At 43.1% G+C, this 17,715-nt stretch overlaps 1 protein-coding gene across 1 annotated transcript in view; it reads right to left on the bottom strand.

Annotated features, from left to right (window-relative positions):
• The window catches only part of pex6 (peroxisomal biogenesis factor 6), a 50,443-nt gene that overhangs the window by 1,956 nt on the left and 30,772 nt on the right, over positions 1–17,715 (bottom strand). Inside the window, exons 12-14 of the mRNA XM_072249178.1 lie at positions 3,064–3,125; positions 2,371–2,479; positions 1,252–1,368 (exon numbers count right to left, since the gene is read on the bottom strand). Of these exons, the coding sequence (XP_072105279.1) occupies positions 1,252–1,368; positions 2,371–2,479; positions 3,064–3,125 (288 nt within the window). The remainder of the gene's footprint in view (positions 1–1,251; positions 1,369–2,370; positions 2,480–3,063; positions 3,126–17,715) is intronic.

Here is a 17,715-nt window from a genome sequence, read left to right on the forward strand (position 1 = left end):
TGGAGGGGACCGAGAGTCAGACAGCACCAGAGGCGGAGGGGACCGAGAGTCAGACGGCACCAGAGACTGCGGGGACCGAGAGTCAGACGGCACCAGAGACTGCGGGGACCGAGCGTCAGACGGCACCAGGGATGGCGGGGACGGAGCATCAGATGGCACCAGAGATGGTGGGGACCGGACGTCAGACGCCACCAGAGACGGAGGCGACCGAGTGTCAGACAGCACCAGAGACGGAGGGGACCGAGCGCCAGATGGCACCAGAGACGGAGGGGACCGAGCGTCAGTCAGTGCCAGAGACGGAGGGGACCGAGCGTCAGACGGCACCAGAGGCGGAGGGGACCGACCGTCAGTCAGTGCCAGAGACAGAGGGGACCGAGCGTCAGTGCCAGAGACGGAAGGGACCGAGCGTCAGTGCCAGAGACGGAGGGGACCGAGCGTCAGATGGCACCAGAGACAGAGGGGAACGTACGTTAGACAGCACCAGAGACGGAGGTGACTGAACATCAGACAGCACCAGACAATGGTGACAGCCAGAGTGCTAGAAGACCCTCCAAACACCCCAGCCATTCCCCGTTACCCCCTTCCACCCCACCCCAACCCTTTTCTACTTCCCACTTCCTGCCTCTAAACTCAATGCCTTTCTCTTCCCACCCCACACCATACTCCTTCTCCTTATTCCCCCAACCCCTTTACCCTCTCCCGTTCCTGTCGGCCCACTATGTGTTTTGTGCTCTACTCCTCCACTGACACTGTGAAGCTTGCTCCCCACCAAACCTCGCCCCTACTCACGCCCCGACTGACAGTGATCTTTACAATCCACCCAACCTCTCCCTCCTCTCCTCCACTCACTCCCACTTCCCTCACTGACCTTTATGACTTCCCAACCTCCTGAACCAGTCCACGCACTGGATTTCACTGGGCCTCGGTAACAAGCCAGTACTGCCACTGCCAGATCACCCCACCCCATCACCAGATCTCTCTTCACCCCGACCCTGTGATTGACCGCAGAAGGCTGTGGCTGATAACCCCTCCCATCCTTTCCTCAGCAGCTCTCAGTACATTTCTGTACCTGCTGACATACCTGCCCTTCCTGTCACCCCAACTGCCTCTGTTATCCTTCCCTTGGTCATGTCCTCGACTTCAGCACCCCAGTGATGCTCCTCTCCCCACTGACCCCGTCAGATCTCTGCAATCCCGTCCTCCCCCAAATCCCCAGAGCCTCTGTCCACATCGTAACCATGCCACACCTACCGGCCAGGGCGGAGGAGGGCTTGGTCCAGAAGGTCAGGTCTATTGGTGGCTCCAATCACAAACACGTCAGACGAGGAGTGAAGTCCATCCAGTTCAGCGAGGAGCTGAGATACCACCCTGTGAGGGGAACAGACTTATCAGTCTACTGCTGTTCCACACCAATTCCATCCAGACCTCTGCAGTTCTACATCAGAACTCAATGTTCCTCTAGCTTGAATTTAGCCTGACCCTAGCAGCAGAGGAGACAGGTTGGTATGGGAATGGAGAGAAGCTCTAGGCAGCCACAGCAGAAAAAGCTGTTAACTATCTTAGAACATAGATGTCCACAATCTTCTGGCTGCTATCACTCCACTCACGCAGATCTCCTGAATGGACACAGGACTGACAAGTCGAGAATTCTTCTCCAAATACCATATTGAAGTGTATAGTTTTCTGGATTTCATGCTTGGACAGCACCTGGCCTTGCAGTTTGATTCAGTACCAGATTTTGCCATGATTAACTTTAGTAAGCCTCTGTGCCTGATTCTGTATGGTTCTTCTCCAGGCATCAGGCACGGGACCCGCTTCCTGTGACACTAAAAAATGGCGATCTTAAGGAGAGCACATGGATCCAATGCGCCAAACAGCCGCCCGTGTCTTCTGATTTTCCATTGGCTCAAACTTCTTGGCAGCTGTTGGTTCTGCCCTTATACAGACAAGCGGAGAGTATTGTAGATAGTGATAATGTGTTGGGGTGTTGGAGACTAGTCGCTTAGCCTAACCTGCTCTTGTAGTCACAGGATTTATGGTTAAATTTGTGTTCGGTAGTAACCCGTGAATGTCGATTGTGGGAATGTTGGGGATGGGAGTGGGACTCTGTTGGTGGAGGCACTCTCTGTCTGGCACTTTAATGACCTGTACATTACCTGCCACACATCGGCCCGTGTATGAACACTGTCCACGTCTTGCTGCATTCAGAAAAGACTGCTTCATTGGGGACATGGGAGGTGGGAGACAGGGGAGGAAGAGGGAGAGAGGCTGCCCACTGGTCAAAGCACAGGAGTTGTGCACTAACAGTGCTCAGTGAGGTTTACGGGACGGAAGGGACAGGGAGGCGCAGTGAATGTGGTCACCATGTACCTGTCCGTGACGCCCCCAGAGTCTCCACTCCGACCTCGATTGGGGGCCAGCGAGTCCAGTTCATCAAAGAACACGATGCAGGGGGATGCAGTCCATGCCCGGCTGAACACTGCGGGCCAGACAACAGAAGAAGCTGGAACCATGTGTTGTACACTGCTCCGGCAGCCCCAGCTTAGCCCAAATCCCCATACCAGGAACTGCATGCTACTCCGTTCCGGTTGCCAAAGTTCAGCCTACACCCCAGACACCCGCCCCTAAAGCTGGACTATGCACCTCAGAACCACATGTTATACCCTAACCTGCCCTACACCCAACACCCCTAAGGGAACCACACTCACCCCACAGCATGTACTCCCGCTCATAGCTCTGACCCCCATCATGCAGACAACGTTTACTGTGCCTGGTCAGAAAACACCCTCTGGCACATCAGCACAGGCTCACACCCAATCCCCACTATCCACAGGGTCAATCCCACCACCAAACCACCCTCACCACCAGGAGGGATACCCCACCCCACACATGCAGCCCTGTTCCCAGCTCATCTCTCCCTCCTCCACTACCCATTCACAAGGCACGCTTCCTCCTTTGCCCTGAGCCCCAGCTGATCTAACCACTCTGCCCATCTGCTGCGCCCTTTTCCTCTCCCACCACCCATCCCCAGCTACCCCTAGAGGCAGCCGTCAGGCCTCTTACCCTCTCGCACGTTCTCCTCACTCTGCCCCACGTACATGTTGATCAGCTCCGGCCCCTTCACGCTGAGGAAGAGAGGGAGAAAGGTGAGCACAGGGAGAGGGGCAGAAGGAGATCCGCAGACAGAGGAGGGATGAGGGGAAAACAGAGGGAGAAGGTAGAGGAGTCCCAGCAGGTGGAAGGGAGGGGAGGGGAAGAACAGAGATGGTGGATTGAAGAGAAAGGAGGGCAGTTGAGATGAAGGAGCGGAAGCTGGAGGAATGGGGTGGCTTAACAGTCCCCTCTGCAACCAGATCCACGGTTCCTGACCAAAAGATTGCAATAAGGAAAGTCAGCAACACCCCCACCATGATTATCCTCAACACTGGTGCCCCACTGGCGTCCTCTACTCTATTCCCTATACACTCACAACTGTGTGGCCAGATTCTGTTCTAAATCCATCTACAAGCTTGTGGATGCACCATAGTAATGTTCCAGGGAAGGTGGGATCTGTTCTGACGGGACCGTTTACACCTGAACTGGAGGGGTACTAACATTCTTGCAGGAAAGTTTGCTAGTGCTGCTTGGGGGGGGTTTAAACTAAATTTGCAGGGAGCAGGGATCCAGAATGTGAGAGAGGATAGCGAGATGAAGTATAAAGGACAGGTGGGGACTACACGGTTCCGGACTATTAAGTGTGAAGTAGAGAAAGGTGCGGTGGAACGAGTGATAAGGAGGGTACATCTGCAGAGGGATGGTCTGACGGAGCATGGAGTTAAATGTGCAGAAAGAGTAAGTAAATTTAAGAAGGACAACAAAATTCAAGGGGCGTATAGCCCGGTGAGAGTTCGGGGAGCTGGGTTATGCACAATAGGCAGCGATTTAAACAGAGAGAGGAGAAATGGGTTAAAAATTCTATATCTGAATGCACGAAATGTCAGAAATAAGGCGGATGAGCTTGAAGCTCAGGTGCGAATGGGTAACTATGATGTTGTTGGGATAACGGAGACATGGCTGCAGGGGGATCAGACCTGGGAATTGAATGTACAAGGATATACGTGCTATCGAAGGGACCGAAAGGTGGGCAGAGGGGGTGGGGTGGCCCTGTTGGTGAGGAATGAGATTCAGTCCCTTGCAAGGGGGGGACATAGAATCAGGAGAAGTAGAGTCAGTGTGGATAGAACTGAGGAACAGTAAGGGCAAAAAGACCCTAATTGGTGTTATCTACAGGCCCCCAAACGGTAGCATGGATATTGGGTGCAAGTTGAATAGGGAGTTAACAATGGCATGTGGCAAAGGAAATGTCGCAGTAGTTATGGGGGATTTCAACATGCAGGTTGGTACTGGACCCCAGGATAGGGAGTTTGTAGAGTGCCTACGGGATGCATTTTTGGAGCAGCTTGTACGAGAGCCGATCAGGGATAAGGCTATTCTGGATTTAGTGTTGTGCAATGAACAGGTTTTGATAAGTGATCTTGAAGTAAAGGAGCCATTATAGTGACCATAATATGATAAGTTTTTATCTGCAAGTTGAGAGGGATAAGGGCAGATCAGAAGTGTCAGTATTGCAGTTGAACAAAGGAGACTGGAGCCATGAGGGAGAAGCTGGCCAAAGTTGACTGGTCTGATATCCTAGCAGAAAAGACAGTGGAACAGCAATGGCAGGTATTCTTGGGAATAATGCACAAGGTGCAAAATCAGTTCATCCCCCGGAGAAGGAAGGATTCAAAGGGGGGAAAGTGGCCACAGTGGTTGACAAAGGAAGTCAGAGATAGCATAGCATTAAAAAAGTATAAAAGAGCTAAGGTGAGTGGGAAGACGGATGATTGGGAAATTTTTAAGGAGCAACAGAACTTAACTAAAAAGGCTATATGGGGAGAAGAAATAAGGTATGAATGCAAGCTAGCTAGGAATATAGAGGAGGATAGCAAAAGTTTTTTTTAGGAATGTGAAGAGAAGGAAGATAGTTAAGAACAATGTTGGGCCCTTGAAGAATAAATTGGGAGAAATTGTTATGGGAAACAGAGAAATGGCAGACGAATTTAATAACTACTTTGGATCTGTCTTCACTAGGGAAGACACAAGCAATCTCCCAGATGTATGGATGGGCCAAGGACATAGGGTAACAGAAGAACTGAAACAGATTGACATTAGGAAGGAAACGGTGATGAGTAGACTGATGGGACTGAAGGCTAACAAATCCCCAGGTCCAGATGGTCTGCATCCTAGGGTACTAAAGGAGGTGGCTCTGGAAATTGCGGATGCATTGGTGATCATTTTCCAATGTTCCTTAGATTCAGGATCAGTTCCTGAGGATTGGCGAATGGCTAATGTTATCCCACTTTTTAAGAAAGGAGGGAGGGAGAAAACAGAGAACTATCGCCCTGTTAGCCTAACATCAGTAGTGGGGAAGATGCTAGAGTCCATTATTAAAGATGAAATAGCGACATATCTTGATAGCAGTGATAGGATTGGGCCGAGCCAGCATGGATTTACCAAGGGCAAATCATGCTTGACTAATCTATTGGAGTTTTTCGAGGATGTAACCAGGAAGATAGACGCAGGAGATCCAGTGGATGTGGTGTACCTTGACTTTCAGAAGGCATTTGATAAGGTACCACATAGGAGATTGGTGGGTAAAATCAGAGCTCATGGCATTGGGGGGAGGATATTGACATGGCTAGAAAACTGGTTGGCAGATAGAAAGCAAAGGGTAGCAGTGAATGGGTGTTTCTCGGAATGGCAGGTGGTGACTAGTGGGGTGCCACAGGGCTCAGTATTGGGACCACAGCTGTTTACGATTTATGTCAATGATTTAGAGGAAGGAAAGTTTGCTGATGATACTAAGCTGGGTGACATGTGATGAAGATGTTAGGAGAATTCAAGGTGACTTGGATAGGCTGGGTGAGTGGGCAGAAACTTGGCAGATGGCGTTTAATGTGAGTAAGTGTGAGGTTATTCACTTTGGGAGCAAGAACAGGAAGGCAGATTATTATCTGAACAGTGTGGAGTTAGGTAAGGGAGAAATACAAAGAGATCTAGGAGTACTTGTTCATTAGTCTCTGAAGGTGAATGAGCAAGTGCAGCAGGCAGTGAAGAAGGCTAATGGAATGTTGGCCTTTATTACAAAGGGAACTGAGTACAAGAGCAAGGAAATCCTTTTGCATTTGTACAGGGCCCTGGTGAGACCACACCTGGAGTATTGTGTGCAGTTTTGGTCTCCAGGGTTAAGGAAGGACATTCTGGGTGTGGAGGAGGTGCAGCGTAGGTTCACTAGGTTAATTCCTGGGATGTCCGGACTGTCTTACGCAGAGAGGTTAGAGAGACTGGGCTTGTACACGCTGGAATTAAGGAGATTGAGGGGGGATCTGATTGAGACATATAAGATTATTAAGGGATTGGACAAGGTAGAGGCAGGAAGTATGTTCCAGATGCTGGGAGAGTCCAGTACCAGAGGGCATGGTTTAAGAATAAGGGGTAGGTCATTTAGGACAGAGTTGAGGAGGAACAACTTCTCCCAGAGAGTTATAGAGGCGTGGAACACGCTGCCTCAGAAGGCAGTGGAGGCCAATTCTCTGGATGCTTTCAAGAAGAGCTAGATAGGTATCTTATGGATAGGGGAATCAAGGGTTATGGGGACAAGGCAGGAACCGGGTATTGATAGTAGATGATCAGCCATGATCTCAGAATGGCGGTGCAGGCTCGAAGGACCGAATGGTCTACTTCTGCACCTATTGTCTACTGTAATGGGCTATATTTCAAATAACAATGAGTTAGAGCACTGGAAGGAGAGAGAGAGTCATGACAACAACTTTTCCTTCAATGTTACCAAAACAAGAGAGCTGGTCCTTGACTTCAGGAAGGGGGGAGGGGGTGTACACGACCTGCAATGGGGCTGAAGTCCAAAGGGTTGAGGGCTTCAAGTTCCTCGGAGTAAATATCACAAATAGCTTGGCCTAATCCAACCCTGTAGACACCATGACCAAGAAAACACACTAGCACCTCTACTTCCTCAGGAGGCTAAAGAAATGTGGCATGCCCCCTTTGATCCCCACCAATTTTTATTGATGCACCACAGAAAGCATCCTATCCAAATGCATCACAACTTGGCATGGCAACTGCTTTGCTCCTGACTGCAAGAAACTATAGACTTCGACACATCACGGAAAACAGCCTCCCCTCCGTGACTGTGTACACTCCTCTCTCCCTTGGTAAAGCAACCAACATAAAAGCAAGCATTGCATAAAATCATTTGTGGCAATGGTTCCTTTGTATCTCTTTGTCTTTCAGCTGATCTTTTCTGAGTTACAGGGCAAAATTAAAACTATATATGGATAATTATATCTTTGTGAATGTGGATAATTCGAGCTTTGACCAGCGACCAATCTGGACATCGGAAGCTTTGAGAGGAGAGGATTTCACAGGTCCACTGCCCAAGTAGAAAAGGGAGCAGTGGACTGCTACAGCAATGAAGAGCTTTGACCAGCAACCAGTCGGCATTTGGGTTTGATTAGCAAGAGCAAATTAAAGGAAGGCGGGGGCAAGCGTAGTGGCTGCTGTAAGAGTGGACAGAGTCAAGGTGGTGATCTTGAGGCTTTAGTTCTTCAAGTTTTCAGCAAAGAGAGGCTTCAGTTAGAGAAAGCAAAGAAAAGAAAAGTTCTAGGTTATGTTTTCTTTTTCTCCTCCCTGTCTTTATATCTGCTCAGCTAGGACATAGAGGTGTCAGGCAGAATAGTGGAATGATCCCCATTCCACAGGAGACCTCCAGTATCCCTGACGATAACAACCGCGAGAAGTGCACCCAGCTGCAGCTTCTAACAGTCTGTGGTAAGAAGTTCGGCTGGAACTGGATGAATTCCAGATCACTCGGTAGGCTGAAGGGGACATAGATAGGACATATAGAGAGGTAGTTGCACCCAAGGTGCAGGACACAGGAAACTGGGTGACAGTCAGGAAGGGGAACGATGTTAAGGAGCCAGTACAGAGTACTCCCCCCCCCCCCCCCAACTCCGTGGCCATCACCTTCAACAACAGGTATACTGTTGGGGGATTTGACCAAACAGAGGAAAGTCACAGTGGTCAGGTCTGTGGCACTGAGTCCAGCTTTGTGACTCAGAAGGGAAGGGAGAGAAAAGGCATGTTGTGGTAATAGGGGATTTGTTAGTTGGAGGAATGGACAGGAGGTTCTATGGGTGAGAACAAGATCCCTGGATGGTATGTTGCCTCCTGGCTGCCAGGGCCTGGGATATCTCAGATTGAATTTTCAGCATTCTTAAGTGGCAGGGTGAACAGCCAGAGGTTGCAGTCCATGCAGGTACCAAATGACATGGGTAGGAAGAGTGACAAGGTTCTGCATAGGTAGTTCAGGGAGTTAGGTGCTAAGTTAAAGAGCAGGACCTCCAGGGTTGTGATGTCAGGATGGCTACCAACGCCACATGAAGATGAGGTAGCTGGTTTAGAGAGTCCTAATGCAGGGTCTTGGTCTGAAATGTCGACTGTAAACTCTGTAGCATAGATGCTATCTGGCCTGCTGAGTTCCTCCTCTTCAGCATTTTGTGTGCTACAAACAGAGACAATGTGTAGTGAGGAGAGGCTGGACAAATTTGAAAAGGGTGAATACAGGACTAAAGGTATTATATTTGAATGTGAACAGTATACGGAATAAGGTAGATGAACTTGTTGCACAGTTACAGATTGGCAGGTATGATGTTGTTGGCATCACTGTATCATAGCTGAAAGAAGATAATAGCTGGGAGCTTAATGTACAAGGATACACATTGTATTGAAAGGACAAGCAGGAAGGCAAATCATTAGACAGAGGTGACATAGAGTCAGAAGATATTGGATCATTATGGATAGAACAAAGGAACTGCAAGGGTAAAAAGACTCTGATGGGAGTTGTATACCAAAAGGGCAATGTTACAATAGTCATGACGGATTTCAATATGCAGGTAGATTAGGAAAATCAGGTTGGTGCTGGATTCCAAGAGGGGGAGTTTCTGGAATGCCTATGAGATGTCTTTGTAAGAGCAGCTCGTGGTTGAGCCCACCAAGGGATCAGCTATTCTGGATTGGGTGTTGCGTAATGAACCAGAATTGATCTGTGAACTTAAGGTAAAAGAACCATTCGGGGTAAGTGATCATAATATGATCAAATTCACCCTGAAATTCAAAGCTAAAGTCAGATGTATCAAGTATTATAGTGGACTAAAGAGAATTACAGAGGCATGAGAGAAGAATTGGCCAGATGAAAGGAAAAGAACATTGGCAGGGCAGCAATGGCTGGGCTGGAATTTCTGGACACAATTCAGAACGCATAGGATATATACATTGCAAAGACGAAGTATTCTAAAGGCAAGATGACACAAATGTGGCTAACGAGAAGTCAAAGCTAACAATAGCCAAAGAGAGGGCATAATTTAGAGCAAAAATTTGTGGAAAGTTAGAAGATAGGGAAGCTAAAGATGGAATACAAAGGTAAGCTGACCAATAATATTAAAGAGGATACTAAAAGTTTCTTCAGATACATAGTGTAAAAGAGAAGTGTGAGTGGATATCAGACTGTTGGAAAATGATGCTGAAGAGGTAGTAATGATGGGGGGCGAATAAGGAAATGGCAAACGAACTGAATAAATATTTTGCATCAGCCTTCACTGTGGAAAACACTAGCAGTATGGTGGAAGTTCCGGGGGACTTCCTCCTGTGGCTCAATGGAGTAATACATAAATTTTGCGGCTGCCTTTAATTCCTCCTTTTCCTCTGTTTAAACGTTGAATTTTTAACTTTTATTTCTTGGATCTTAGAGGGAAATAGTTGTCATTATGTCATATCCTTTAAGAAGTGGAAAACAGCCTTTTGAATCCAGCAATGGAAAGGGAAAAACTTTGAAAGAAAAATCGGAAGATATGCCTGTCTGGGCTGAGCGTTTGGAACGTGCATTCATGGCTCTCGACAACAAAATAGACAATAACACTTCTGAGATGAAGTCGTTCCAACAGAGTTTTCAGACTATTGAAGAAAATATCATTTCCTTGAGTACTGAGTTTAAAGAATTGAAACGTCAGACTGTGGATATTTCAACCCGCTTGAACAGGCTCAAGGTAAAATTGTCGATTTAGAGGCGAAGTCTCGTCGGAATAATACACGAATTATCGGACTCAAGGAAGGTTCTGAGAGTGGGAATTTATTGGACTATTTTGCTAATTTGTTTCAATCTTTGTTTCTGGATATTCTACCTCAACCTCCCGATATTGAAAGAGCTCATAGAATTTTCATTGCGAATTCTCAGATTTCAGGTAAACCTCAGCCAATTTTGGTCAACTTTCTTCGCTTTAAAGTTAAAGACCAAATCACAAAATGTGCAAGGAAACACGAAGAGTTTTAAAATTTAACGGTTCCGAGATCCATTTTTACAAAGACTATCCATGGGAAATTATGGAACAGCGGGTCAAATTTGTTCCAGCGATGAAAACTGCTCATGCAAAGGGACTTTTTCCATCGCTTCGCTATCCTCCTAGATTAAAATTATTTCCTAAAGATTCTACACCTCGTGTGTTTTTGGATCCCCAAATGGCACTGAACTTTGTTAACTCAGTCGTCGATTTGGCTGTTGCATGAAGGATACTTGGGTTGCTGAATAATTTTCTGATAGAAAACAGGCTTTGAAGATTTTTGATATGCTGAAGATTTCCTTTGATTGATGAACTATTTAAAGAGGAGGTGAACTTCTTGGTTTGACTAATGAATGACTTTTTTTGAAGTCTGTTTCGTATATGGAGTGAACTAACAGTGGACAGATTATTAACTAGTTTGATTATCTGCTTCTTTCTTCCTTTTCTTTTATTAATTAAGTGATAGCTTTCATAGTTTATATAGACCCTTTCTTATATAGGGAGGAGTGTTTAGAATAGATAATTAGCTTTAGTTTCCTTTGTTAAAGTTGGGTAGTAAGCTAAAGGAATAATGGTGTCTTTTTCTTGTTAGAGATTGCATTGTTTAGGTTTAATAGTGTCATTTTGATGCTACTAGAGACCGTTTTTGCATTCCTAGTTTATTTTCAATGATTAGCTATAAACATCTTTTTTCTGCTTCCCTGCTGGGCTCTCTTATCTTAGGGTCATGTGTTTTTTTTGTAAGGGGGGGGGGAAATTGGGAGAAAAACTTTTAAATCACTATTTATATTGAGCCGCACGCAGAGTTCTGCTTTTTCTCTTCTCTTTGGGAAGGCATTCCGGCTTTTTCCTTCCATTTTGCCAGATTTCCACCTTTTGGGATGGTGGGAGGATTCGGGGTTTTTTTGCATCTTGGGGTTTATTATAGTAATTTTTTTTCAGGTTTTTTCCCATTATGGAGCTTCGGAGCATGCGTTTTCTATATGGTTATACTCATCACTGCCATCTTTGATTAACCCACGATGGTATGTGTGTATTTTCATGTTTAAAAGAATATTCTATGGTAATTAAACAGATAAACGTTATTAGTTGGAACGTATGTGGCTGGAATCACCCTATAAAGTGAAAGAAGACTTTTAAAATTATTAACCGATTCCAGCCCGATATAATTTTTGTTCAAGAAACGCATATCAGAATGGGCGATCAAAATAGATTTTTTAAAACATGGAAGGGCCTTCAATATCATGCTACTTGTCAAAATAAAACAAAGGGAGTATCTATTTTTATTAAATCTAATATTTTATTTATCCAAGAAGATAATGCCTCAGATATCAATGGTAGATTTTTAATTATTAAAGGAACAATTTGTAATAGAAAAATTGTCCTGGTTAATCTATATGGACTTAATGTAGATGATCTTTCTTTTTTTAAAAATGTATTTGGTTTATTACCAGACTTAAATGAATATATGCTGCTGATGGGAGGTGACTTCAACTGTTGTTTAAATCCTCTGATTGACAAGAGTTCAACCACTCAGCAGCTTCCAAATTGTTCAGCATCACTTATTAATTCCTTTTTAATTGATTATGGTTTGATAGAAATCTGGAGAAATCTGCATCCTAATGATAGAGATTATTCTTTTTATTCACATATCCATAAAAAATATTCGCGAACTGATTATTTTATAGCTGATTTCTGACTTTTGTCCAAAGTCCAGAAATGTGAATATGATGCTATTGCTGTCTCGGATCATGCACCTTTAAGCTTAACTTTTGAATTGAATGATGTTAGTAATGTAAACTTGCTTGGCATTTTCCAGAAAACTTATTACAAAGTTTGGACTTTGTCAAATTTATAGAGATTCAAATAAAAGATTTTTTTCTTTTTAATAATACGGGAGATGTGTCAAAATTATATGAGATACACTTAAAGCGTATTTGCGAGGTCAGATAATCCCCTACTTGGCTAAGCTTAAGAAACAGACAAAAATAGAGTTAGATAGGATTTCAAAACAAATTAAAGACTTGGATAACACTTATGCAGTTTCTCCTAATATTGATTTATTTAAACAAAGGGTTGAACTTCAATCACAATATAATTTATTATTAACTTATCCTATTGAAAGAAATTTGCTTAAATTAAAAAGCCAATTTTATGTGTTTGGATAAAAGTAATAAGCTACTAGCATCCCAACTAAAAGCAGTTAGAGCTAAAAGACAAATTTTAAAAAGTCGTACAGGAGTGGTAGTTTAGCTTGTAACTATGAAGATATTAATAAAATTTTTCAAGACTATTACAGTGAACTCTATAAATCTCAGTTTCCAGCTGATCCTTCTAAAATGAATGCCATTTTACAAAAGACTGATTTTCCTAGAATATCTGTTGAAGATCAACAAATTCTTGATACTCCTTTTACTGAAAGAGAAATTCAGAAAGCTATTTTTTCAATACAATCTGGTAAAGCTCCTGGACTAGATAGTTTTTCTGTAGGATTTTATTAAAAAATTTGAAAATTTGTTTACTCCTTATATGTTAGAAATGCTTAGATTCTTTTTTGCTAGGAGACTTACCTTCTACATTTTATGAAGCTTCTATTCTTTAACTCTTAAGAAAGATGAAGACCCTACGGATTGTGCTTCATATAGACCTATCTCATTATTAAATGTAGATGCCAAAATTCTTTCAAAAATAATGGCTAATCAGTTGGAGAATATACTGGCTAAAATTATTTCTCAGGACCAAACAGGTTTTATAAAAGGCTGGTATTCTTTTTCTAACACTCGGAGACTGTTAAATGTTATATACTCATCCCCTTCGAAAACTCCCCAATGCATTGTTTCTCTTGATGCTGAAAAGGCATTTGATAGAGTTGAATGGAAATATTTATTTAACGTTTTAGAGAAATTTAGCTTTGGTACTAATTTTAATAAGTGGATTAGAATAATATATAAAAGCCCTATTGCCACTGTGATTACTAATAACTGTAGATCCCCCTTTTCTTGACTTTGGCGGGGTACAAGACAAGGATGTCCATTAAGTCCTTTGTTATTTAATTTGGTGCTGGAACCTTTGGCTATTGCACTTCATGAATCTAAGGATATTCAAGGAATTTCCATAAATGGGATTATTCCAAAGATTTCCCTTTATGCTGATGATCTCTTAGCTTATATTTCGAATCCTGAAGAATCTATTCCTAGTTTATTGAAATTATTAAATAAATTTGGAAAGTTTTCAGGATATAAATTAAACCTGCATAAAAGTGAATTATTTCCTTTCAATGATTCTGCTTTTATGTATGATATTCCTTTAAAGTTATGGATTCTTTTAAATATTTAGGTATTACTATCACCTTTATAGAGCTAATTTAGTTCCCTTAGTGGATTTTATGAAGCAATTATTTTCTAGATGGAATCCTCTTACACTTTCATTAGTTGGTCAAATTCATGCAGTTAAAATGATGATCTTACCAAAATTTTTATATGTATTTCAAAATATTCCTTTCTTTTAAACTACGAAGTCTTTTTTGATCAGGTTGATTCTATTATTTCATCTTTTGTTTGGAATAATAAAAGACCAAGAATTGGAAAATGTCATTTACAAAAATTAAAAAAGGATGGAGATCTTGCTTTGCCTAATTTAAGGATGTATTATTGGGCGGTTAATATATGCTATGCGTGTTCTTGGTTATATTGGACCAATAAAAATGAACGACCACTATGGGTTGACTTGGAATTGAAAACTGTGAAAAAATTTGACTTAAGTTCATTATTAGGAGCTTCTTTACCTGTACAACAAGCCAAAATTTTTATTTTTAAATATAAATCCTATGATTATGCAGTCATTATGAATTTGGTACCAGTTTCGTAAGTTTTTTAATCTTAAAAAATCTAACCTTCTTAGTTTAATTTATCAAAACTCTTTATTTTCAAATATATCCGGACCAGCATCTTGGTTTTTTTGTACTACCTTACTTTCTATTTTTCTAATTTTTCTATTTATGATTTATAATTTAAATTTTTAATATTTACTATTGATTTGTAATCCAGGGAGTGGGAAGCACAGATTCAAATATCGCTATGATGATTGTACATTCTAGTATCAATTGTTTGGCGACAATAAAGTATAAGTATTTAAACCTTCACTTAGTGATCCTACCTTTTCTCTTTGGAGGAATAAAGGAATTGATTCCTTCCTGGATTTATTTCAAGAAGGCAGACTGATGTCATTTGAGAAATTAGTAACTTAATACTCTCTTTCATACTCACACTTGTTGCAATATTTTAAAAATGAACCCTTTAGTGAAAGCTTTTATTGGGAAAATTTATAATTTACTATTACAACAGGATAATTATCCTCTACTTAAGATTAAGCAAGATTGGGAAAGAGAGCTTAACATGACCTTGATAACAGAGGATTGGTTACGAATTTTGAAGCAACACAAATCAAAGTTGCTGGTGAATGCAGCAGGCCAGGCAGCATCTCTAGGAAAAGGTACAGTCGACATTTCAGGCCGAGACCCTTCCTCAGGACTAACTGAAAGAAGAGCGAGTAAGAGATTTTAAAGTGGGAGGGAGAGGGGGAGATCCAAAATGATAGGAGAAGACAGGAGGGGGAGGGATGGAGCCAAGAGCTGGACAAGTGATTGGCAAAAGGGATATGAGAGGATCATGGGACAGGAGGCCCAGGGAGAAGGAAGGAGGGGGGGAACCCAGAGGATGGGCAAGGGGTATAGTGAGAGGGACAGAGGGAGAAAAAGGAGAGAGAGAGAAAGAATGTGTGTATATAAATAAATAACGGATGGGGTACGAGGGGGAGGTGGGGCATTAGCGGAAGTTTGAGAAGTCAATGTTCATGCCATCAGGTTGGAGGCTACCTAGACAGAATATAAGGTGTTGTTCCTCCAACCTGAGTGTGGCTTCATCTTTACAGTAGAGGAGGCCATGGATAGACATATCAGAATGGGAATGGGACATGGAATTAAAATGTGTGGCCACTGGGAGATCCTGCTTTCTCCGGCGGACAGAGCGTAGGTGTTCAGCGAAATGATCTCCCAGTCTGCATCGGGTCTTGCCAATATACAGAAGGCCACATCAGGAGCACCAGATGCAGTATATTACCCCAGCCGACTCACAGGTGAAGTGCCGCCTCACCTGGAAGGACTGTCTGGGGCCCTGAATGGTGGTAAGGGAGGAAGTGTAAGGGCATGTGTAGCACTTGTTCCGCTTACAAGGATAAGTGTCAGGAGGGAGATCAGTGGGGAGGGATGGGGGGGACGAATGGACAAGGGAGTCGCGTAGGGAGCGATCCCTGCAGAAAGCGGGGGGGGGGGGGGAGGGAAAGATGTGCTTAGTGGTGGAATCCCGTTGGAGGTGGCGGAAGTTACAGAGAATAATATGTTGGACCTGGTGGGGTGGTAGGTGAGGACAAGGAGAACCCTATCCCCAGTGGGGTGGCGGGAGGATGGAGTGAGAGCAGATGTGCGTGAAATGGGGGAGATGCGTTTGAGAGCAGAGTTGATGGTGGAGGAAGGGAAGCCCCTTTCTTTAAAAAAGGACATCTCCCTCATCCTGGAATGAAAAGCCTCATCCTGAGAGCAGATGCGGTGGAGAGGAAGGAATTGCGAGAAGGGGATGGCATTATTGCAAGAGATAGGGTGAGAAGAGGAATAGTCCAGATAGCTGTGAGAGTCAGTAGGCTTATAGTAGACATCAGTAGATAAGCTGTCTCCAGAGATAGAGACAGAAAGATCTAGAAAGGGGAGGGAGGTGTCGGAAATGGACCGTGTAAACTTGAGGGCAGGGTGAAAGTTGGAGGCAAAGTTAATGAAGTCAATGAGCTCAGCATGCGTGCAGGAAGCAGCGCCAATGCAGTCATCGATGTAGCAAAGGAAAAGTGGGGGACAGATACCAGAATAGGTTTGGAACATAGATTGTGCCACAAAGCCAACAAAAAGGCAGGCATAGCTAGGACCCATACGGGTGCCCATAGCTACACCTTTAGTTTGGAGGAAGTGGGAGGAGCCAAAGGAGAAATTATTAAGAGTAAGGACTAATTCTGCTAGACGGAGCAGAGTGGTGGTAGAGGGGAACTGGTTAGGTCTGGAATCCAAAAAGAAGCAGAGAGATTTGAGACCTTCCTGATGGGGGATGGAAGTATATAGGGACTGGACATCCATGGTGAAAATAAAGCGGTGGGGGCCAGGGAACTTAAGATCATCGAAAAGTTTAAGAGCGTGAGAAGTGTCACGAACATAGGTAGGAAGGGATTGAACAAGGGGGAATAAAACCGTGTCGAGGTATGCAGAAATGAGTTCTGTGGGGCAGGAGCAAGCTGAGACAATAGGTCGTCCTCGTGTTTGCGAATTTTGAAGTTGGTTAACTCTTCTTCGATTTGCGCCAGTCACTCTTTAATTCAATTTAAAATTGTACATCGTTATTATTCGACAAGGAAGAGACTCTCTAAAATATTTCCTAATGTTAATAGTCAGTGTGATAGATGTAAAACTGAGATAGCTATAATGACACATATGTTTTGGTCGTGTTCTGTATTGAAGCAGTTTTGGAAATCTATTTTTTCTGCAATTTCTAAAACTTTAAAAATTAATTTACAACCTAATAAATTGACCGTTTTGTTTGGTATAATTCCTCAATATATTCATGGTATTTCTATTTATGACCAACATGTAATTGTACTTGTTACATTATTGGCTAGAAGGGCTATTTTATTAAAATGGAAAGATGCTTCTGCTCCCACTGTGGTTCTCCCAGGTGATGCTATGTCTTAGTTTGGAAAAAATCAGAAGTCGAACTTTTGATCCTCCTTTTGACATTGAGAAAAGGTGGGGCTCTTTTGCCTGCTACTATCATTTGATTTGAGTTAAGATGGTCCCTTTCTGATTCTTGGGTAAATGGATTTGGTTGGCAGATTGATGTCTTTTTTTAATAGAAGCTTGTATGGCGTATAGCTCCGGGTTTGTGCTCCCAATGGTTTTTTTTTCTCTCTCGTTTTTTTTTGTTAGCTGGGTTTTTTTTGTTTTAGTTAGTAGGGGTTCTTTTTTCCTTCTTTCTTTTTTCAAAAAAAAAGCTTTAACATTTTGTTTTTTTAAAATTATTATTGATATACTGTTTAGCTTGGTTAATAGTTTGACTCTTAATATACATATTGATATATTAACTTATTTTAATGTATTTTTTTTGTTGTCAATTTTCAATAATAATTAATAAAAAGATTTAAAATGAAAAAATGTGTAAGTTCCAGGTGTCATCAGTCATGAAGTGTATTAAGT

The sequence above is a fragment of the Mobula birostris genome, chromosome 2 (genome assembly GCF_030028105.1).
Source record: "Mobula birostris isolate sMobBir1 chromosome 2, sMobBir1.hap1, whole genome shotgun sequence".
In the NCBI taxonomy this organism is placed as follows: domain Eukaryota; kingdom Metazoa; phylum Chordata; class Chondrichthyes; order Myliobatiformes; family Myliobatidae; genus Mobula; species Mobula birostris.